This window comes from Lynx rufus, unplaced genomic scaffold (assembly GCF_022079265.1).
Source record: "Lynx rufus isolate CCGP_SWC_20201006 ecotype Redwood Valley unplaced genomic scaffold, mLynRuf1.p SCAF_4, whole genome shotgun sequence".
Classification (NCBI taxonomy): Eukaryota; Metazoa; Chordata; class Mammalia; order Carnivora; family Felidae; genus Lynx; species Lynx rufus.
This window is the reverse complement of record NW_025814856.1, coordinates 5,624,958-5,649,729: the sequence shown is the minus strand read 5'-3', so window position 1 is coordinate 5,649,729 and position 24,772 is coordinate 5,624,958. Positions and strand designations below refer to the sequence as shown.

At 47.7% G+C, this 24,772-nt stretch overlaps 1 protein-coding gene across 1 annotated transcript in view; it reads right to left on the bottom strand.

Annotated features, from left to right (window-relative positions):
* INSR (insulin receptor) overlaps nt 1–24,772 on the bottom strand; it is a 137,974-nt gene that overhangs the window by 99,860 nt on the left and 13,342 nt on the right. The window contains exon 2 of the mRNA XM_047095129.1: nt 18,198–18,749. Within this exon, the coding sequence (XP_046951085.1) occupies nt 18,198–18,749 (552 nt within the window). The remainder of the gene's footprint in view (nt 1–18,197; nt 18,750–24,772) is intronic.

The following is a 24,772-nucleotide window of genomic DNA, read 5'->3' as shown; positions in this document are numbered from 1 at the left end:
AAACTCTTTGAACCATTCTCTTCAAATGTGTGCATTCTGTTGTTGGTAACTTATATCTCAATGAAACTACGAAAAAATAAAAGTTGAGAGCAATCAGAGAAATAAACAAAAATAAATATCAAAATCGTTGCCACAGCATGATCTCATGCCAACGATAAACCGGAAACAACCTTACAATGCCGCCCATACATGCCGTCCATACAGGAATTAAAAGTATGATACAGATTTATATCTACACAGAGTTTTAATAGATTTAAGGCGGGGGAAAAAAGCAGTTTGCAACAGAGGCATCAGGTGGCATCATATAACCTCGTCTTCTTCAACATGTTGATTCCAATTGATACATATGTTTGCAGAGACAGTTATGAAAGATTTCTCGTCAAAATTAAGAAGCCACGCTCGGGGGTGGGGGTAGATTTCAGGGTGATTATCTATAGTTCTTTCCTTTTTAACTATATTTATCTAAAATAAAGCATGGATAATTTATGAAATAAAGAATAGACATTTTTTTAAAGACCTAATGAATGTTTTTTAAAGGGACAAGAATCTAGGGATGCAATTTGTGTCCGAAAACTAAGGCAGCCCCCCTGCTCTTATCCACTGGAGATACATTCCAAGACCCCAAAAGGATGCCTGAAGCCGCGGATGGTCCCGACCCCTATACATTTTATGTTTCTCCTATATGGACGTATATTCACCCTTCTCGCGATGGGAGGAGATAATAAAATGCCTACGTGATGTCACACAGGCTACACTGCCTGAACTCATTACGTTTCAAAAAGAAAAAATATGAGAGACAGCATTCATGAGCAAGAAACATAATAGAGGACCAACTTTCTTCGTGATCCAGAAAATGCATGTTAAGGCTCTAATGATACACCTTCCCACGCCACTCTGACCCAAATGGAAAAGCCTGACCTGATTAACTTGGGGAAAAGGTGTGTGTGTGGGGGGGGGGGGGGAACAGTGATTTTTAATATCTACCGATGTGAGTAACAATGTAAAATGTTTTTTCATTGTTAATTGCTTTAGAAAACAAATAGTCCTTATCCATTTCATCCTTCCCCCTGTGTTCAATATTTAATTTAAAAATTTTGGGGGGCGCCTGGGCAGCTCAGTCGGTTAAGCATCCGACTTCGGCTCAGGTCACGATCTCGTGGTCCGTGAGTTCAAGCCCCGCGTCGGGCTCTGGGCTGATGGCTCAGAGCCTGGAGCCTGCTTCCGATTCTGTGTCTCCCTCTCTTTCTGCCCCTCCCCTGCTCACGCTCTAGCTCTCCCTGTCTCTCAAAAATAAATAAATGTAAAAGGAAAAAAATTATAAAAAATAAAAAAGGAAAAGAAAAGAAATCCAAGGGAGGACCTTTTAGGTCTCCGCTCTCAGCCTCCGCCTGGAGCCAAGACAGAGAAAACAAGGTTTTGGATGATGGACGAATCCTCCAGACGGATGTTAACACAACAGCCAAACTACCCCCCCCACCCACCAACCCCACCACCACTCTTAGTCACGAACAATAAAAAAGCGTAAGAAACACAGACTCCAGATGGCAGATGAAAACCTTTATTAGATTTCAAACGAAAACTCCTACTGTAATCCTTCTAACATGACACAGCCCCATAAAAATAAAGATGAATCACAGACCATTTTCAAGGAAAGGTTTGACCACATGACGTCACAACAAGTCACACTGACTTGCAGCATCCTTAGGCTGAGAGCAAGACCCAGAAATAGAAACGAGGGCCAAACAGCGGGGCAGCTCACAGGTCAAGTTCAGCGCTGGCCCAGCCCACGCTCCTCAAAGCCAGCATCGCAAAACCATAAGCACATGATGAGGGAAGGAGAGAAAGTGCCTTTGGAAAAACTAGTCCCAGCTGTCTCGGGAGTTAGGGCAGCGGGGATAACAGAACACATGAGGGATGACAAGTCCTCCTAGCTCTGGTAGGACAGAGACATTTCGCCAGCAAAGTTAAGCCTTTATGTCCACACCCCACGTGCGTGTCAGTCCTGGGGGGCAGCTTGTCTTGTGGGACGGGAGGTTGTGAGCTCTGACTCCAAACGTGCCTGTTGTGGCAGCGTCCAAGCATCGTTTCTAGAAGCCCATCGAACGGTCCCTCGGCTACCGAGAGGCCACCCGCAGTTATAAAATGCAGAAACCCTGCAGGTCACAACAAGTTAAATTTTTAATCCCAACGACTGGACATTGAGACAACCTATTAAAATAAACAGTTAATTTTTTTTTTTTAAACCCTAACAACTAGTGATTAAAACTCACTCAACTGGAGAGGCAGTGTAGCAGTCACAAAGGCATGTGGTTCCCAATCAAAACAGACCGTGGGCTAGGTGCCAGTCCTAGCCCCGCCCCCACCCTATTATCTGGGCCACCTTGGGCAAGTCACTTTCCCTCCTGTTGCATTATAATTCCTAGGTTGTCCAGGAAGATTAAGGCAGATCATTCATATAAAGAAACTGAAAGAGAGTCAGCCCTCAAGAGCAGCTTTTGTGATAAGGATTCTCAAAAATAACAAATCAAAATCATGTTCCCAGACTCTTTAGAAAACAAAAATGTTATATAGCCAAAACCTTGGAGGGCAGCCAAAGTCGCATTCAGGGGTTGAATTCATGGCTTTAAAACCTTTAACTGTATTAAAAGAATGTTACCGGGGCACCTGGGTGGCTCAGTCGGTTGAGCGTCCGACTTCGGCTCAGGTCGTGATCTCACAGTCTGTGAGTTCGAGCCCCACGTCGAGCTCTGTGCTGACAGCTCAGGGCCTGGAGCCTGCTTCGGATTCTGTGTCTCCCTCTCCCTCTCCCTCTCTCTCTGCCCCTCCCCTGCTCACACTCTGTGTCTGTCTCTCTCTCAAAAATAAACATTAAAGGGGCGCCTGGGTGGCGCAGTCGGTTAAGCGTCCGACTTCAGCCAGGTCACGATCTCACGGTCCGTGAGTTCGAGCCCCGCGTCGGGCTCTGGGCTGATGGCTCAGAGCCTGGAGCCTGTTTCCGATTCTGTGTCTCCCTCTCTCTCTGCCCCTCCCCCGTTCATGCTCTGTCTCTCTCTGTCCCAAAAATAAATAAATGTTGAAAAAAAAAATAAAAAATAAACATTAAAAAAAGAAGAATGTTATTAAATTCTTCATTCATTCATTCATTCCCCCCAGTTTACTCCAAAAAGGATTTCGGTGTCTGGTGAGTCATCTAAACATTTTACACAGCAGAGGGGTAAAAAAAACAAACAAACAAACAAAAAAAAAACAACCCTGGTAAATCTAAATAAATGTAAGTAGAATATATAAACAAAATTATAGCAAGCATAAAATCATGCTATTAAATCCGAAAATCTCAATGAAATGACTACTAAGAAAATACAAATTTCAAAAGCTGACTCAAAGAGATCTTTCCAGAGGTTAAAAAAAATTTTAAGCTGAATTCCCTAACAACCTCATATGAAATTTTTCAAAGGTTATCAAAGAATTACTCGCCCAGAAGTTTATAGCACCATATGATTTTTCCAACAAATAATTCGTTCTTCAAGTGTTAGTCCTGATGCCACAATTCTAGAATATTTAAAATGGAAACTTGCCTAGTTCGTATTACATGGCTAGAATATCATATAATAAAACCTAATGAAAAGATTGCAAAAGAAAACAGACCGAAATATAGCACGATTTCACTCATGAACACAGAAGGCAGAAATCCAAAAAAATAAAAAAAATAAAAACTAACCAAGACAAAGCAAACCCAGCAAATCAAATTCAAAATATCAAGTCATCACGACCAACTAGGGTTTACCACAGGAAAGTAAGGATGATTTTATCTTAGGAAATCTATCAAACATGGATGTCCCAGAATACTATTGTTAAATATTTAATACTAGTCTTGAAGCCCAAGTCAATAGAATAAGATTTAAAAGTGAAGTGAGAGGTATAGCATTTAGAGGGATTTTTTTTAATGGCCAAAATGTGTAGAGGATAAAATTGCACGCAATGAATAAAAAAAAAAAAAAATGAAAACCTACTAATCCATTCCATTAAAGGATCGGGATTCAGGATAAATATGTCCATTCAAAGCAGCAACAATGAACAACAAAAACTCTAAGATATAGAAATCATCATAGCAAGAAATGTGCAGGATAAAGATTTTTAAAAGAACAACATGAAAATATGTGAATAAGTGGAGAAATTGATCACACACCTGCTTGGAAAGGAAAAATATTAAGGTATATTTTCTCAAATTAATTTACAGACAATACAATTTTTTTAAATGTTTATTTATTTTTGAGAGAGAGAGAGACAGAGCATGAGCTATGGAGAGGCAGAGAGAGAGAGAGAGGGAGACACAGAATCAGAAGCTGGCTCCAGGCCCCGAGCTGTCAGCATGGAGCTCGACGCGGGGCTTGAACTCACAAACTGTGAGATATGACCTCAGCTGAAGTCAGACGCTTAACCAACTGAACCACCCAGGCGCCCCGATTTAATACAATTTTTAACCCAAATCTGAATGGGGGGGGGGAGAGCGCCTGGGTGGCTCAGTTGGTTAAACTCCTGGTTTCGGCTCAGGTCATGATCTCACGGTTCGTGAGATCTAGTCCTGTGTTGGGCTCCACGCTGACAGCACAGAGCCTGCTTGGGATTCTCTCTCTGCCTCTCTCTCTGCCTCTCCCCTGATCATGCTCGCTCGCTCGCACTCTCTCTCTCTCTCTCTCATGATAAATAAAGAAACATTTCTTTAAAAAATCTCAATGGGTTTTACGCATGCTGGAAGAGGTAGCTTTAGAGATTCTTAAGTTCAACGAGAAAAATAAACACTTTGAAAAAGTGCAACAGGAAATGCTGGCTCTACCATTAATAAAACATGTTCTAAATCTATGATAATTAAATCAGTATGGTACTGATATAAGAACAGACACAGATGAATGAAACCGAATTGGTATCCCAGAAGCAGGCCATGGTGTTTTGTTGAATTTCATAAATGATAAAGAAAATATCAAGAGTCATTTGGGGAAAGGAACTGATTATTCAGTCACTGGAATTCAGGAAATTAAATAAAGGCTCAGGAAAATCATTTTAGGTTGTCAGTTACACCATACACAGTCTTGCTCTGAGTCCTGGCTAGACTGTTCCACGAATGCCACTGTATTTCCCACCCTGGGGTTCTGTGCCAGATGCCAAAACTCTCCACAAACTCCTGTCCTCCAATCAACAGGTGGAACCTATCCTGGCTCCTCCTTCAAGCTTGCCTTAGCCATGTGACTTGCTCTGACCAATAGGAAAGTAGCACACATGAAGCAGAGACTTGGAAAACACTTGTGCACTAGGGATTAATCCCTGGCTACTTTTGGAACCTCCAGCCCATCATGTGATCCAAGTATAAGCTAGCCTACTGCAGGATGAGCGGCCACAGGGAGGAAAACCAAAGCATCCCAGCTGACAGCCCAGCACTGCCTGCCAGCCATGTGACTGGGGCCATCCCACCAGCCGAGCCCAGATTCGGGAGAGAGCCAAGCCCGTGTCTGTGGTCAGCTGAGGGGTCCAGCCCAGAAAACCTGCCCAGCTAACCCACAGAATCGTGAGCAAAAATAAATGACAGCTGTGTGAAAGCCATTATGTTTCAGGCTGGGCTGTTACACGGCAAAAGCTAGCTGATACAAGTTCCAAGAGAAGGCCCTATGTCCTCCCAATAAACCACCCCTCCTCACTGTAGTTTAAGTTGGTCTGAGTTGATTCCTGTTATCAGCAGTCACGAGTTGACTAGGGCACTCCACGCTGAGCCAGGAAGACAAAATCAGACTGAGGTTCCCTGCCTCAGTCCCTTCCCCATCTGGAGCCTACTTCCTCTCTGCTCCACCCATTCTATTCTGCTTACACTAAAAAGCACTCTGTTCCCTGTTCCTCAGAGAGGGAAGAGAAGCCAGGAAGGAGCTGACATATTTCTCCTTCTTGATGACACTCTCGTGCCCCCACTCACCACACCTACCCCTTCCTTGTTCCTCTTCTTGGTCAGAGGTACCTAGAATAGCCTCTTCATTCTATGCAACTTTCCCAAGCCTCTCCTTCCTATATTCCACAGACTCTCAAGGAGGTAAAAGGCTGAAAAAAGAAAAATTCAATGTTCCATTTCATATTGAAAGGGAAAAAATCAAAAAAGAGAAATGAGATTTTTGTTTTTAGGAAAAGAGGGGATGTCAGTTAAAAGTTGAGAAACAAATGATGAGACTGGGTCCTTTACCATTTTCTTATTTCAGATAAGGACTCGGAGGCTCAGAAGAACCAACTTGTCCAAGGTCACACAACAGACGCAGTAGTCAAATCCAGGTGTGTCTGACCCCAGACCTATCTTTAACCATGCAATGAAATGCTCTAGATCAATGCTGCCCGACAGAGCTTTCTGGAATGATGGAAATGTTCTACGTTGCGTTCTCCGAATGTGGGGAGTACAACCAGGGGACAAATGTTTAATATTATTTAACTTGAACTCATTCAAACTTAGCCACATGTGACCAGCGGGGCTGCCTTATGGATGGCCCAGCTCTGGATTTTACCACGTTGATTCTCCACTGCCACCAGAGGGGGGACCCTCACCATCGTTACCCTTGCCGAAGCCCACCTACCCATCCAGGAGAAGCGGCAACTGAAAGATGTAAGAAAATAGCGTGAGGGAAACAGGGTTACCACCAAACCTCTGAAAGCCTTCTATAAATACTCTAATGTCAGGACGCCTGGGTGGCTCAGTCCGGTAAGCGTCGGACTCTCAGTTTCGGCTCAGGTCACGATCTCACGGTTACGTGAGTTCAAGGTGCTCTGCACTGACAGTGTGGAACATGCTTGAGATTCTCTCTCTCCCTCTCCCTCTCTATCCTTCCCCCGCTCACACTGTCTGTCTCTCTCAAAATAAATAAGTAAATAATATGTATATCATAAATACTCTAATGTCCTCTAAAATAAAATAGCCTGTGCCATTTTACCCTTACTCATTTAGAAAGAACAGACCCTTAAGAAGGGATTCCCATTTGGGGCACCTGGGTGGCTCAGTGGGTTAAGAGTCCGACTTCAGCTCAGGTCATGCATGATCTCACGGTTCATGGGTTCGAGCCCACATTGGGCTCTGTGCTGACAGCTCAGAGCCTGAAGCCTGTTTCTGATTCTGTGTCTCCCTCTCTCTCTGCCCCTCCCCTGCTCACACTCGCTCGCTCTCTCTCTCTCTCTCAAAAAATAAATATGAAAAAACATTTTTTAAAAATTTGAGAATAGATTCCAATTGACCATCCCTGGCTGGCTAGAACCTTTACAAGATCTCCTTCACCAAGTAGAGAAAAAACAGAATTTTTTTTTTTTTTTTTTTTTTTTTTTTTTTTGCCTCTGTGTAGCCAACATTTGCACTGTGGGTCAAGGGGGAATCACTGTCATTTTCTGACTTCTTTGATTCAGAACGTGTAACTTTTATGACCTGGGTCTACTTTAGTTTGCTTCACCCCTCCTCCCAAGACTTCAAGGCCAATGTGCCACTGTGTCCCTCACTTTCTCGTGTCCCTAACTCCTATTTTTCATCCTGCCAATGCCCACTGCTGTTATTTGCCATTCCCGACACGAGACACTTATAAACTCCCAATGGCCAGAAGTCCCAGAATCAAGTCAAGCAGTACCCCAGGCTTGCGGCTCTCTTTCAAAGGCATCTTTTCAAAAACGGTGAAGAAAGTCTGTGAAGACTTACGCCCTTCTCTGAGCCACAGGGGCATTTCTAAGATAATTCTCCAATTCAATTTTTTCTTTCTTTATCAAATTCATCCCCACTTGGAAAACCTTTCCTTTCTCAGATTCACCTGCCGTTTGCTCTCTGGCACGTGTCTCGAGGTCTTATCCACTCTGTCTTTGTAGAACCACGCACCCTAAGATCAACTTCTTGGTTGTTTATTTTTTTCTTACCCTTGTAAAACTCCTTTGCAAATAACCCTCAGACCTCGTTCACTTATAAAAATAATTTTCTTAGCAAAAGTTGCCTCCGTAAAGAACACGAAGTTTGCTTACGAAGTTCAGTCTTTGCCTTGTTTACCATATGCTAAAAACAGGAGACCAGGGAGTACCATGTTACTGCACGACAGAATTTTCAGAGTTTAGAAAAGAAAAAAAATAATCAAAGAGGCCAGGGCAAGGAGCAGCCAAAGGCTATGTTCGTTTTGTGTGGTTTTCCAAATCTGTGTGTTCTTTGATAACACAAGTTTATTTATTTATTTTTTTTTTAATAACACCAAAAGCAGAAAAAGCAAAAAGAAATCTTGACTTAATCTGTTAAGCACAGAATCACTAAATGGCCCAGCAATCCCCCAAGGAAATTGACAACAATTATTCAAACAAAAGATTGTGCACGAATGTTCGCAGCTGCACTATTCACAATAGCCAAAAGGCGGAAGCAGCTCAAATGTTCATCTGTTGGTAAACAGATAAACAAGGCTGGTATATCCACGCAATGGAATATTATTCAGCAAAAAGAGGGATGGGGTCCTAATGCATGCTACAACACAGATGAACCACGAAATCGTGTCTGGTGAAAGAAACAAGACGTAAAAAGCCATATATCAACGATTCCATTTATACTGAAACATCCAGAGTAGGTCAACCCACAGAGGTAGAGAGCAGACTAGTGGGTGTTGGGGACTGGGGCGGGGTGGGGGGGTCGGGGCAGCAGGGAACAGTGAGTGACCACTAAGGGGCACGGTTCCTTCATGCCATGATGTTGAAACGTATATGGTGATGACGGTGACACAGCACTGTGAATGTACCCAATGTCACTAATAAATCTCATGTCACTAGTAAATCTTATGTGTATTTTTTATTTTTATTTTTTTCAGGTTTATTTACTTTTGAGAGAGAGAGCGTGCAAGCAGGGGAGGGAGGGGGGCGGGCACAGGATCCCAAGCGGGCTCTGGGCTGACAGCAAACAGCCCGATGAGGGGCTCGGATTCACAAACCCCAAGATCACGGCCTGAGCCGAAGTCGGGCCCTCAACCGACTGAGCCACCCAGGCGCCCCAAAACACATCGTTCTTTACCGAAGAGAAATCCTGACTGCTTCGGATCGAGCCTGTCTTGCTTTGCATATCTCCCGCCAGTTTTTTTGCAAAGGTGAAAGCCTTTTGCCTCCACACCAAGAAGATCACCTGTGGCGGGAACGCCAGTTGCCCGCGGACAAGCGTTGCAGGTGGTCCGTAAGGAACACTGGTGCTGCACATGCTCTGTGCCAGGGTGACTCACTGTAGGCACCAGCAACCCTGTCCTTATCAGATCTTCCAACAAGAACAGTTTCTCATAGGCGAGTGCTTGGAAACACTCTAGAAAAAGCCTCCCTCTCTAGACAGCAACCAGCAAGCCTGGGGCTCACTAAAGACCCAAGACCCTCGATGGAAGAAAACAAGAAGCAAAGAAACTTGTCTCATAAAAAGGCCAAAGGACCCTCTACCGAAAACCCTCCAGGCACTTGATGGTTTGGGGCTTTTATCTAGCAGAGATGCCCAGCCCACCCCCCACCCGCCCCCAGCGCCACTGGAACCCTGCCTCTGTGTCCCGGGGCTTGAGGTTGGGTTGGGGATCTTGGGTCACTTCCCAAACCTAGAATTGGGGGAAATCAGCCCAATTTGCTGCTACCCGTAGGGCCTCGTCCATGACAGACAATGGGGCCCTAAAGGAAAGCAACTTTTTTTTCCTACTTAACGTTATTTATCTGTAAGTCTGAGCTAGCACAGACTCTCTCCAAGCCTGAGAGAGAGGGAAAGAGAAAGGAGAGAGGGGAAGAATGGGGAGCAGGAGGAGAGGGGCGGGGGATACAATTTTGAAACGCTCTGCTGTGAAAGGGAATGTTCTATCCCGGACAGGTGCCTGGAGAGACCACACGATGCGCCTGGCTTCCCAGCCCCACAGGACCTGAGGTCCTTGGGACCCCCCTGGGGCACTTCAGACACCGAGTCACATAGAACAGAGTTTGACTCTGACAAAGGGTCTGGTGACACGGTGGGAAATAACTGGTCAATGAATTTCGTCAAGGAGGAGGGAACAAAAGAAAAACTCGTCCGACCAGTTACCAGACAAGCCACCTTTCCATAATTGCGTATTTAACTCTACCCCACCTTCTGCCAACGGGACTGGGCCGATTTACTTCTCCAGGCGAAAAGGTGGTTAATCGGAATCCCTCAAGCTCCCTCCAGGAAGCCAGGCGCTCGTGCAAACTTCAGTCTGGGTCTACTACTGTCCCCAGGGTGCCCGGTGACCACGGGGTCAACCGGTCCGCCTTCCCTTCAGGGCATCCTTGAGCCTTCCAAAACACGTGCTGCCTACCCAGCTTACAACCTTAACAGTGAGGTCCTTCCACTTTTTGTCCGACTCAGCAAGGGCTCTGGGGTCCCAGCAACACGCCTGGCTCGGGCCATCCGGAATGCAGCCCCAAGGTAACCTACACGACCGCTGCCTCGTGCCCCGGGGAAAACATCCGACATCCAGTTCCCGCGCTAGTCCGAGCCTCTGCCCAGCACAAGGCAGCCTGGCCCAGAACAGGCACCTGTCTGTGGCTTTTTTGCCCTTGCCATTCTGCCCACCCGGAACACCCTTCCTTCTTATCCTCTTTCTAAGCATCATTCACCAGCTGAATCAAACCGCTCCAACCTGGAACCACCTTCCACAAATGCCAGTGGCAACCTGTCATCAACGCTGGGGACGGGAGGCATCACTCGCTCTTTCCTGCCACACACTATCCGACCGGCTCCAAAACCAGACGTTCATCTCAAAAATTCCAAGCATCCCCGGGGATAAGGAAATCACCATGACCGTGGAATTTTTTTTCAGTTTGGTGCGGCTCTCCCAGACCTTTTTAAAAGATCGTCGCCAAAACAGAAAGGAGTATGAGTGAAAACTTCAAATGGCCCATCATGCTACGCGATGTATCGTCTTTTGTTATTATTGTTATTCGATCCCCGTGAGCACAGGTTAGATCTCCCTATTTTCTGCAGGGACTACAGTGACACAGCCACAAAGGAATTTAATTTATCAATATTCTGCGGCGATGTTATCTAGAGAACATTGTGATTTCCAGGTGCTCTGGCTCCAGACATGTGCAGAACCACCGATCAGATGACTCACTTGGAGAGGAATGGGAAGGGGGGGGGCACCTACCTGCCTTGTGACATCCTCTGCCAGCTGGGCTGCCTTGAAAGGTTAATCCACTCCTGCCCTTTGACTCCCCAGCCAAACCAAGAGCTCCTGGTGCGAAGGGATGGCATCCCATACTTCATAGCCCCCTCCCCTCAGTGCCAACAAGGGGTAGGGGGACTGTGTCAGCCTGATGCTAGGATGTTCCCAATTTCCGATGAAAACAGCCTCTACCCCCCAACGCTCCCCTCATCTTTATAAGGTGCAGAGCCAAAAACAGAGGTGGGCACATCTTTTTTTTTTTTTTTTTTTTTTCTGTAAAGAGCGATACAGTCTCTGTTGCAACTACTCATAGCACTAAAACGGCCACAGGCGTTATGTAAATGAATAAATGAGCCAGCGCGGCTGGGTTCCAATGAAACTTTATTTGGAGACGCTGAAATGTTAATTTCATATCATTTTCACCTCTTATAAAATATTATCCTTTAGATTTCCACACACACACACACACGCACACACACGCACACACACACAATCTTTTTTAACATATAGAAAGCATTCTTAGCTCACAGCCCACACAAAAATCACTGATGGGTTGGATTTGGCCCATGGGTCAGTTTGCTGACCTCTGGTCAAGCGCACTGGACAAGCCTGAGGTCAAACCACTTCCCAGAAAGGTCTCCTCCTAGAGTAAGTTTCTTAATTAGTACTCTAGCCTCAGTGTCCCTTCTGTAAAATGGGAGTAGCGTCCTCTCATAGGCTGGCTGTGGTGACGATTCCGTGAGGTAGCTTGTCAAATGCTCAGCGCTTAGTAAGTGCTCAATAAACATTAGCTAGGAATGAGTGGTCAAAGGCCACTGCGTCTCTACATGCTTGATTTAGGCTCAGGTCATGATCTTAGGACTGTGAGATCGAGCCCTGCAACCTCCTCTGCTCTGGGCGTGAAGCCTGTGTAAGAGTCTCTTTCTCTCCTTCCTCTACCCCCACCCATATCGCACACACATGAGAGAGAGAGAGAGAGAGAGAGCGCGCTTAGCCTGACAGAGGAGGCGGCTAATGCAAGGTGGCACGAAAAGAGCTATATGGAAAGGCAGCCAGGATGTTGGCAGGGGGCAAATTCTAGGGGGTGTCCCCCTCCCCTCCATTTCTTTCTTTCAATACTTCACCAACTTTCCACGTTGAGCTCAGGAAAGCACAAAGGTTAATACCTCAAATTCGGAGCCAGGACACCCAGGGTTCCAGGGGGGATCCCGGCTCCACTGCTCACTAGCCGTGTGATCTGGGGCAAGTGGCTTAACCTCTACGGGGCCTCCACGGCCTCACCTGTGAGAAGGAATTGAGGGGAGGATTCGACGCAGTGTCAGAAGCGACGTGCATCAAACAGCGCCCAGCACAAAGGAAGCATTTGCCACCAAGAAGATTCTGATTATTGAAATGTCGAAGGCAGAAGTAAGTATTTAATATTTGATCTAAACAGAGCCCCCCCCCCCCCTCATGCTCAGAGACTCTGGAACAAGGATGTATGTCCAAACCCGGGGAGGAGAACCCTGCCTCCTTTCCGCCCTCCTGCTCCTACTCTCTGGCAGATTCCGTATGTGGCACCGTGGCCAGTTTCCTGGCACCCTGCGCGCCCCGGCCTCGCCCACCCCTCTGACTGGCAGGGAGCAGCTGGGGTGGCCTCCCAGGGGGAAAAAAAAATGCCACTGGGTTTGGCTCCAGCAGCTGGTCAAGCAAGCTCTGTGGCTTCTGATGCCCCCCAAAGCCCAGAGCTGGGGGTCGCCAGAGCACTGGAGGCACTGGGTGAGCAAAGTGGTCTTCCCTCTGGGGCCATGGGTCCAACACCCACCCCTCATCCACAGGTCATGCAGTGGGCTCCCCTCCGCCCGCCCCAAGCCCCAAATCAGAATTAGAGCCAAACTCGGCAGGTATGCACCCAGCGGCTGGTCTGCCCAGAAGGGGAGTAGACCCATGGCACTCACAGGAAGCTTCCAGAACACACAGAGTGCCAGGCGTTGGGCTAAATGCACCCTCCCCAACGCCCGCACCGTCTCACCTACCCCTAAACCACAGTTCTGACAAGCAGGTCCCGCAACTGTCCCCATCTTTCAGATCGGAAGACAGAGGCTTGATCCGGCTCAAGACCAGTGAACAGGACCCCAAGTAATTCTTGTAAGCACCTGGAAAAGGGTCAGCGAGGCCGACCTTTGGGGTCCTGATACACACCGATTTGGGGGAGGGGAGATACACTCCGAACCTGACGGCAAGTTTGGAGCTCCGACTGGTGCCTCTACCCACAGAGATCCTTCTCCCGTGACTCTCCCGGCCGAGCTGCCTCATCACATACTCACGGTCAGTATTTGCCACCAGAAGGTCCTCTCCAAGCAGGTGGGGCTGGTCCCTCCCGTGGCCCCTGGGACCCCAATGCCTGGCCATGGTAGGCTCTCAATGAATGCGATCCATGACCCAGCTTGCATACACTCCATCTTCTCTGTCCATCTGAGGCCTCTTGCATTTGGCCTCTCCTTTGACCCCAAATCCGTGAGCAGGGTGATGGAGAGGTGGCATCTCAAGCTACACACACCACAGTGATTTTTTTTTCCCCTTTTAATTACCTTAACCTTACTTTAACCTTCCTTTGCTTTCTCTGCTTAAAGCATCGTTCTTCGGGGAATGGGTGTAAGAAGGGACATTGTAGAGAATGCATACAAACTGGGGTCCAGAGAACAACCCACCCTTTCGTCCCAAATGCTGACCAGACCCCAGAAGCTTCCAGATCCTGATAATCACATAAGAAAAAGACAATGGTTCTGGAGGCCCCGGGAAGTATTTGAGAGGGTTCTAGAGAGCTGAAAGAGTTGTTGGGTAGTATTCACAGGCCTGTGTCCATCACCGAAGAGAGGGGAGCACCCCTAAAGGTTCATTTCGGTCTGTTCTGTGTTCAAGTCTCACACGACTTCAGATAAGCCTTCCAGGGCCACGGCACCAAGGTAACATAAGCACCCAAAAAGCCAGAGAGGCGCACCATCGTTCACAGCAGCCTTATTAGCTGCTGTGGAAGCCCCCCAAGTGTCCATCCACAGATGAATGGACACGTAAATGTGGTCCGTCCACACAATGGAACATCCACCCACCAGCCTTAAAAAGGAAGTTCTGACACCCACCACCACATGGCGAACCTTGAAGACGTTACGCTCCGTGGAATAAACCAATGACAAAAGTCCAAACACTGTCTGATTCCACCTCTATGAGGTCTCTACAGGAGTCCCAAGCATAGAGACAGAGAGTCGACGGTGGCCGCCAGGGATGGTGGGGTTGGGGGGGGGGGGCAGTCAGTGTTCCACGGGGACGGAGTTTCAGTCTGGGAAGATGGGAAAGTTCTAGAGACGAATGGTGGGGGTGTTGTTGCACAACGGTGCGAGGGTGACTGATGCCACTGAACTGGGTACTTAAAAATATTTACGATGGCAGGCGCCCGGCTGGCTGACGTGGTGCGGCGTGCAACTCTTGGTCTCAGGGTTGTGAGTTTGAGCCCCACGTCCGGCACAGAGCTTACTCTTCAAAATGATAACAAACAAATAAAAATATCAAATCTTTAAAAAGAAATTTAAGATGGTGAATTTTATCTTATGTGTATTTTACCACAATAAAAGAAACTGAGGAAGGGAGAAAAAGGCCAGAGGGGAGCTGTACTCAGCAGACGGGGGCACCTGTTCAAAGAGCAATCATTTCAGGGCACCTGGGTGGTTCCGTCAGTTAAAGCTCTTGATTTTGGCTCAGGTCATGATCTCACGGTTCTTGGGATCAAGCCCTGCCTCGAGCTCCATGCTGACCGCACAGAGCCTGCTTGGGATCTCTCTCTCTCTCTCTCTCTCTCTCTCTCTCTCTCTCTCTCTCTGCCCCTTTCCCCCCTCAGGCTCTCTCTTTCTCGCTCAAAATAAATAAACATTTAAACACTAAGTAAACAGGGGCACCTGGGTGGCTCAGTCAGTTAAGCATCCGACTTCGTCTCAGGTCACAATCTCGCGGTTCGTGGGCTCGAGCCCCGTGTCGGGCTCTATGCTGACAGCTCAGAGCCTGGAGCCTGCTTCGGATTCTGTGTCTCTCTCTCTCCCTCTCTGCCCCTTCCCTGCTCGCGCACCATCTCTCTCTCAAATATAAATAAACATTAAAATAAATGAATAAACAAACAAACAAAAACAATCATTTCAACACCTGTTACCAGGACAGGACAATGCCTTGCCTAGGGGACCTCAGCACCGATTACACACCAGGAGCAGCGAACATCAATGCCAGATGCCGGGAATCAGGTATTGTCAGTCACAGCAGCAGGTGCACGGCCACCCCCTCCCCCACGGCAGAACCCCCAGCGTTAGAAAAACAAGCCTGTTCTCAAAAACAAAAGATGAGGGAAGAAAACAACTGCTCGCATCAGGGACATTTCTGCAGATAATACCACCCTGGATATTTTGAGTAAAATGTGTACAGAAATAAATCCACAGAGGAATGTCTTAAATAATATCTCAAGACCCGAGAGCCCGGAGCATTTCAAAAAGGCACCTAAATTTGGAGACCTCAGCATTGGAATAACGAAAGCATGTTCCATTTCTCCGGTGCCCCACCTACAAGTGGCTCTAAACAGAGGGGACGGTCCCCCCGCCCCCACAAAAAAAAATACCACATGCCTTTTTTGTGTCTCAGACTTGGCACAAACCCCAGCTGTCTTATGAGCTGTGTGGCCTTAGGTAAGTTAAGTAACCCCTCTGGTCTCTAAAATGAGGATAACAGTGCTCCCCTCGTAGCCAGATGCTCTCGGGACACAGATCCGAAACAGCCTCTTCTCCCCTCACCATCGTGAATACCAGCTGCCCCCCAATCCATCTAGACTGTCGTTCCCACAGCTTATTCCCCCCCCCACCTGCTCCCCACCCCCACCTCAGCAGCTTCCCTGTTCTACAAAATCCCAAACCCACAGGGAGTCATTCTACTTGCGCTGAGATTTCGCCCCAACTTTGTCATTCAGCTCCGTTCTCTCTGTCCCTGACCGGCCAACGTCCCCAAGATTGCTCCACAATATAATAATCATCCTACCCACGCCCATCCTCAAACAAGGCTCTCTTTGCCTTCACTGCCCAACCTCTCAGAAGAGGTGTGGCCTCTGCTCTCACCTTCTGTTATGCTCCCCACGGCTCCCATGGATTCTACTCAGGACTCACCCAAGTAGCCTTTGGGCTCAGGCAAGAAGACCCTCCCTTCCCCCCGTGCCCTATCTTTTATGATACGACCCACCCGTAAACCATCCACTCACTTTCTCCCACCTCGATCTCACGTTCGCGAATTCTTCCCAGGGAATTTCACAAAGTATGAAAGAGTCAAAACAATAATAAAAGTAACGGGTGTGTGTTTGGAACTTGCCTTCCTGGTTATCAAAACATTATAAAACCACAATGATTAGAACGGTAGCGGCCCCAACGCAAGGAAATGGTTTACCGATAGCCAGAAACAGACCCCAAATCAATGACAAAGGAGTAAATTTCATCAATAAAAGGCATTGAGACCCCAACAAGTTATTTGCGGAGAGAGGAACATCCCTTTGAATCACGCGCACAAACAGATTCCAAATATCCAGGATGAGCTTTTTTTATTGATAATTAAAATTAAAATAGGAAATTTGGGGGGAAAAACCACATTCATTTTACGGGAGGAAAAGGACTTTCTAAACATAGAGTAACAGGACAGGCATGCAAACATCCAACTCCGGACTCCACAAACATTTTAAATGTATATATTTTTAAGGTTTATTCAGTTTTCAGAGACAGAGACAAAGCTGTGAGCAGGGAAGGGGCAGAGAGAGAGAGAGGGAGACACAGAATCCGAAGAAGGCTCCAGGCTCTGAGCCATCAGCACAGAGCCCGACGCGGGGCTCGAACTCACAAACCGTGAGATCGTGACCTGAGCCGAAGTCGGACGCTCAACCGACCGAGCCACCCAGGCGCCCCCGGACTCCCCAAACATTTTAAGCTTCTCTGGAAGCCGACATCCAGAGCATCTTGACCACCGAACAAAAGCGTCTGAAGACACAGTTGGCAAAGGGTTAACAGCCTTCGTGTTGAAAACCGCAAGGAGACTAGTATTTCAAAAACCACTAAAGTACTAAAAGATAAACGGACAAAGGATATGAACAGGAAGAGAAAACCCAAATGATAAATAAACATGTTTCAGAAGGTTCAACCCCGATAGCAATCAAAGAAATGCAAATAGAAACAATGACAACACATCGGCTCCTCCCTCCGGTAAATTATGAAAGATTTTTCAAACAACATGCAAAGCTGGCCAAGGTGCTCCCTCTCAGCCAATGCTAGGAGGAGCGCCCATCAGTACAACATTTCCGGAAAGCCATTTGGCAATCGGTATCAAGAACCTTTGGCCCAGAAATTTCACTTCTGGAAAAGCAAAGCCTAGAGAAACAAAATGCTCAATAAAGCTTTGACCCGAAAATGCTCATCCTTCTCTTTAGAATAACCGGAAATGATCTAAATGCCCAGAGACAGGGAAAGGTAGGTAAATAAAATAAACACACAACAGAACCACGAGAAGGAAGTACTCCACTAAATGTGGGATAAGGATTGTTGTTTCGCTTCCTTCCTTTACCCATTTCTTTTGCCAAATGTCTACGCTGAGCAATCTTACTTCTTTCGTCACTCAAGAAATAAACCTTCTTTTTCTACAGCAAAGTCCATACTTGCCCACCTCTACCCCCCCCCCCCCCAAGCAAGAGGAACATTCGACGGTCTGGCACATCAATTGGCAAACGCTGGCCCACAGCTTGGCTTGTAAATAAAGTTTTATCGAAACATAGCCGTGCCCATTTCTTTCTGGGTTGCCCGTGGCTGCCTTCCCGCTACGATGGCAGTGCTGAGTAGCTGTAACGGGAGGCCACGCAGCCTGCAAAGCCGGAAGTATTTAATATCAGAGCCTCTGCAGAAAAAAGGGGCCACCCCCTCGTCCGGCAAACGCCTCCAGCTGCTAACAAACACGGCGAAGAAACGGCTGAGAGCCCCACGTACCCCAGCATACCTTTCTGGCAATGGCCGTGTGTCCAACAACGCTCCACAAACTGCCCGTTGATGACAGTGGCAGGGCAGTTGGTCTTGCCCTTTGCAGTGCCTGGACAAATGTCCCCACACTCCTCGTTGTCGTCTTTGTTCAACACAATGTAATTATCCTCCACCGAATCCAGGATGCGCGACCAGTCGATGGTGGCCAGGTAGCACAGCTCATTATTCTTCTCGATGCGGACGGAGCCCCGGGTAATGTTCATCAAGCTGTAGAGGCCAAGCTCCTTCAGGTGCACCATCTCGAAGATGACCAGCGCGTAGTTGAAGAAGAGGCGCGAGCCCCGGATGACCGTGAGGTTGGGGAAGAGGTCCTTCAGGCTCTCCAGCCCGTACACCCGGAAGAGCAGCAGGTAATCAGTGATCATGACGAGTTTGGGGAAACTGAGGTCTCGGAAGTCCTCGGGCCTCGTTTTGAACATGAGCAGTATCTGCAAATGACCTTCAATGACCGAGCAGTTGGCCAGTTCGTGCAGCCTCGTCAGGTTGTTCCGGATATCCATGCCAGGGCAGACTAGAGGCGAAAACAAGCACAAGGCAAGACAGGTGAGCACGCACGTCGCGGATGGGTGATAAGAGTCAGCGGCAGACGGGGCGCCGGGCTGGCTCAGAGCCCGCGTCGGGCTCTGTGCTGCCGGCTCGAAGCCCGGAGCCTGCTTCGGGCTCTGTGCCTCCCTCTCTCTCTCTGCCCCTTCCCCAGCTCACACTCTGTCTCTCTCTCTCTCTCAAAAAGAAATAAACATTAAAAAAAAAAAATTTGTTTTAAATCAGCAGCAGGGCCAGCTTCACAGGTGTGCATCTTGAGTCGTGGGACTCACCCGGAAGGGCCCTGCCCTTGGCTTAATGCTCTTCTATCCATTTTTAAACCCTCGGTCGTTTTCGAGAAAGGGGCCCCATGTTTTCATTCTGTGCTGGGCTCCCCCACCGATTCCATAGCGAGCCCCTGATCCGTGGTTTTCTCCACAGTGTCCGTGCCCAAGTGATCACCTCCAAAAGGCAAAGAAAAAACTCCTTCCGCAGTCCTTGTTAGAAGCCTTTAAAAACCATCACATCGAACGAGATGCGACGGAGACGCTGGGATTACACGGGATTGAGTAATACGGCAGGTGCGGAAGGGAAAGGGGAGCCGGCCCAGGTGAGTCACCACTGGCAATCTTCAGGAGATAGATTTGCGAGGATAAAGGTGCCCACGCCAAAACGGGGCAAGGAGGGCTGAATTTGTTTGGACAATTCTCCTACCTCGAGGACTCTCCTTCCCAGGCAGACATCCACAAAACAGCCTCGTTACCTCTACCTGGGTGTGGCAAGGGCTGGATGTGATCTCCCCTGCACAAACACCCTGCATGCCCGTTTCCTGAAGGTGGTCCTTCCCAGGCCCCAGCACCCTTCCTGGCTCCCCGTGACCCTGCACTCCTCCCTCCCAGCGCGCAGGGCTCCTCCCCATCACTGCCCCCCCCACCCCCTGTAACATGACCTAGGAGAAGCAGCGAGTGAAGTGATCCAAGCCCTCAAGCAGTGCCCAGCACACAGTAGGTGCTCAGTTAATGCCAGCTATTTTGTGGTTGCTGATTTCTCCCACAAACGTATCACCATCACCTCTAGGCTCTGTGCCTTCGCGTCCCTAGACCAGGCGCGGGCAACCATATTCTATCAATGCTCAGACAGTCAGTATGTTCGGCTTTGTGGTCAGAGGGTCCGTGCAGAAGCTGTTCTACCGCGCCACCGCAGCTCAAATGTGAATGAGTGGACGTGGCTGTGTTCCAATAAAACTTTATTTACAAGAACAGGTGGTAGCCTGGAGTTCTGTCCCGGGGCTGCAGTTTGGTGACCCTTGCCCTAGTCCACGGCTGTCCAACAGAACTTTCGGCACTGATACACATGTTCTAAATCTGTGCTGTCCACCGTGGAAGGCAGCCGCCATTTGTGGCTTCACCTGTGGCTAACGAGACTGAGAAACTGAATATTTAATTTTACTCTAGTTCATTTAAATGGAAATAGACACATGTGGCTAGCGGCTACTGTCCTGGACAGGGGAGCCCTGGCCCCGTCGGCTACCAAAGCCCTTTCGACCTTAGCTCCCTGTTTCAAAATCTAGCCCATCATCCTTCAAGATCCAGCTCAAACGCCACCTCCTCCAGGCACCCTTCTCTGATTTCCTTTCCTCCGTATACCTCTTTGAAGTTTCTTTCCCCTTCTCCTTGTGCCCCTTATACCCAAGTTAACAGTCATCATAATCGAACTCTTTAGACAGCTTCTCCTTGCCAAAACACACACACGCACATGCACACGCACATGCACACACGCACGCACACACACACACACACACACACACTCCACTTCCCTCAGCACCAGGAATATGCTTAGTACACAATCTCTACTTACTGTATTCCAGGACACTAACCCTTCCCCCCAATATCTCTGAGGCAAAACAGATGATTCTCAAGAATACTAGAACATTCTCTTAAAAATCCACCCTGAAAACAAATCGCAAAAGAAGCACACACTGGGGGGGGGGGCAGGGGGAACCCCAGCAAAGCAAACAATTGAGGAAATAAAGCTACAATGTTCCTCAGCCACGTTCTGTGCGGATCAGGCTAAGGCAAGGGAAAACACAGAAGCACGCTGACCCACTCACTGGGAAGTTGGGAGGCTGCCTGGGGAGAACGAGGGTCTGGGTTCCAGCCCTGCACACTCGCTCGCGGCATCCGGGCCCCGCCCAAGACTCCCAGCTGTGGTCACATCCGAAGCCACTGCACCTCCCACAAGCCCCATCCCCACCTGGCCAGTGGCAGGCAGGCAGGCGCACCAGATCTGGCAAATAAAAATGCAGGATGCCCAGTTAAACCTAAGTGTCAGATAAGCACTGAGTATTCATATTTAGCCGGGTGCCCTGTCTTTTATCTGGCAACATCCACTTCACTCCCACTAGGATGGCTAAAATCAAAGGGATGGACAATTACAAGTGTTGCCAAGGATGCAGGGAACCCGGAACCCTCGTACATCACGGGTGGGAACACACAATGACGCAACTACCGTGGAAAATGGTCTGCAATTCTTCAAACCATTAAGCCATGACTTACCACATGGCCCAGCAGTTCCACTCCCAGGGAGATAACCAAGAGAAATGAAAACACGACCACAGGCATACCTGGGAGATGCTGCAGGCTCGGTTGCAGACCATCGCAATAAAGCAAGTACCTCGATAAAACGCATCAAATGAGGGCACCGGGGTGGCTCAGTTGGTTAAGCATCCGACTCTTGACTTGGGCTCAGATCGTGATCTCACGGCTCATGGGATGGAGCCCCGCATCGGGTTCTATGCTGATAACACGGAACCTGCTTGGGATTCTCTGTCTCCCTCTCTCTGCCCCTCCCCGGCTTGTGCTCTCTCTCAAAATAAACAAACTTGGGGCGCCTGGGTGGCGCAGTCGGTTAAGCGTCCGACTTCAGCCAGGTCACGATCTCGCGGTCCCGGAGTTCGAGCCCCGCGTCAGGCTCTGGGCTGATGGCTCGGAGCCTGGAGCCTGTTTCCGATTCTGTGTCTCCCTCTCTCTCTGCCCCTCCCCCGTTCATGCTCTGTCTCTCTCTGTCCCAAAAATAAATAAAAACGTTGAAAAGAAAAAAAAAATTTTAAAATAAATAAACTTAAAAATGTTCTCGTCAAACGAATTTCTTGGTTTCCCAGTGCATGTCAAAGTTACATCCACACTACACTATAGTGTATTAAGTGTGCACGAGCACGATAACTAAAAAAAAAATGTACAACCCTTAATTAAAAATACTTCACTACTAAAAAAAGAAAAAAAATGCTAATGATCACCCATGCAGCCTGAAAACGCAAGGCAGGGTGAGAGAAGTCAGGCACCACAGACGACATGCAGTACGACTCCGTTTACATGAAAAATCCAGAGTGGGCAAACTTATGGATAGAGACAGAAAGCAGCTTCGTGGCTCCAAGGGGCTGGGGAAGAGGCAATGAGAAGCGACAGCTACTCTTTGGGGCGATGAAAAATGTTCTAAAATTGACTGTAGCCGAGCGCCTGGGTGGCTCAGTCGGTTAAGCGTCCGACTTCAGCTCACGTCATGATCTCAGGGTCCGTGGGTTCAAGCCCCACATCAGGCTCTGTGCCGACGGCCTGGAGCCTGGAACCTGCTTTGGATTCTGTGTCTCCCTCTCGCTGCCCCTCCCCTGCTCGCACTCTGTCCCTCTCTCTCTTTCAAAAATGAAAACATTTCTTAAAATTAAAAATAAATAAAATAAAATTGATTGTAGAGATGGCTGCACAACCCTGCGGATGTAATTTACTGAATTGTAAACTTTAAAGAGGTGAATTGTATGGCATTGGATTATAGCTCAATAAAGTTGTTATAAAAAATTTAATGACCACGGGCACCTGTGTGGCTCAGTCGGTTAAGCATCCGACTTCGGCTCAGGTCACGATCTTGAGGTTCTTGGGTTCAAGCCCCCCATCAGGCTCTGTGCTTATAGCTCAGAGCGTGGAGCCTGCTTCGGATTCTGTGTCTCCCTCTCTCTGCCCCTCCCCTGCCTATGCTCTCTCTCTCAAAATAAATAAACATTAAAAAAAAAAAATCTTTAAAAATTTGATGACCATAGGGGGGCGCCTGGATGGCTCAGTCAGTTGAGCATCAGACTCTTGATTTCGGCTCAGGTCATTCATTATCTCATGGTGTGTGAGATCGAGCCCTGCTTCGGGCTCTGCAGTGACAGCACAGAGCCTGCTTGGGATTCTCTCTTTCCCTCTTCCCTCTCTCTTTCTGCCCCTCCCCCGTCCATGTGTTGTCTCGAGAGCTCTCTCTCTCTCAAAATAAATATTTAAAAAAATAAAAAATTAGACAACTGTAACAGTAGGGAACAATAAAGAATTGCTTTTTAAAAACCTCCAATGAATCTAACTCAATTCATTAAGGCTGTGTGTGTGCCTATTAGCCTCAACAATAGAGCAATTTACTGTTGGGACAGATAATATCCCGAGGATGTTAGAAATGGTGCCAGAAATAAACGCAGGGCCTTCTGCTGGCTCTTAATACCTCTGGGTGGAAACCGAAAAATGCTTCAAGTTTTCAGTAAGTGGTACCTGACGAATCCCCACTCCGTACACTGGTAGAGAAGAACAATGGGGGGCAGAGAAAGTGGGGGGGGGAGGTCCAGCAACAGCTAATACAATTATCCCGTTATCCACGGTTTCAGTTACCCGCGGTCAACTGCGGTCAGAAAATATTAAATGGAAAATTCCTGAAATAAACAATCATAAGTTTTGGATTGCCCACCGTTCTGAGTAGCGTGATGAAATCTCCCGCCATCCTGCCTCGCCCAGTAGGTGAATCATCCCTTCATCCAAGCTGCGTGCACAACACGCCTGTTAGTGACATGACATAGCTATTTGCGTACAGAAAATAAACATAGCATATATAGGACTCAGTGCTATTACGGTTTCATGCATCCACTGGGGGTCTTGGAACATATCCCCTGCAGATAGGGATGCGGAGGGTGGGGGCAGGAAGAACCATCTCCGTTCTTTCAAAAACATGCCTAAGAAAGCAGGTGCATGTGACTTAAATAAGGAAACAGTGAAATAGTTTTCATGCAGTGACAGCCTAGAGAAAGGTTGTTCAAGATAATTCCCTTTGTCCTCTCCCTCAGCACATATCTACAGAAGACCTGGTCTGTGCCCAACACCATTCCAGGTATGAAAGTGCCACCGGGAATAGGACAGATCCAAATTCCTCTGTCTCTCAGACTAATAAGTCACTATCAACTACCTGAGTTAACGTGTAACGGAAGAGGATGCCCTCAGACATTTTAAATTTTCTCTAATAAGGTAAAAAAAAAAAAAAAGAAAAGAAAAGGAAGACGAAAGTACATATATTTTAATTAATGCAATGTATCTAAAAATTTCACTTCAATGTGTAAGCTATACTAAGAAAAATTATTCTGGGGGGGTGGGGAATGCAAACTGGTGCAACCACTCTGGAAAACAGTATGGAGGTTCCTCAAAAAGTTAAAAATAGAGGGGCGCCTGGGTGGCACAGTCGGTTAAGCGTCCGACTTCAGCCAGGTCACGATCTCGCGGTCAGGGAGTTCGAGCCCCGCGTCAGGCTCTGGGCTGATGGCTCGGAGCCTGGAGCCTGTTTCCGATTCTGTGTCTCCCTCTCTCTCTGCCCCTCCCCCGTTCATGCTCTGTCTCTCTCTGTCCCAAAAATAAATAAACGTTGAAAAAAAAATTAAAAAAAAAAAGTTAAAAATAGAACTACCCTATGGCTCAGCAATTACACTACTAGGTATTTATCCAAGGGATACAGGTGTGCTGTTTCGAAGGGGCACATGCACCCCCATGTTTATAGCAGCACCATCAACAACAGTCAAAGTATGGAAAGAGCCCAAATGGCCATCGATGGATGAATAGATAAGGAAGATGTGGGGTATATGTATATATACGTATACATACACACATATATATACACATATGTATGTATACGTATATATATGTACGTATGTGTATACACACACACACACAC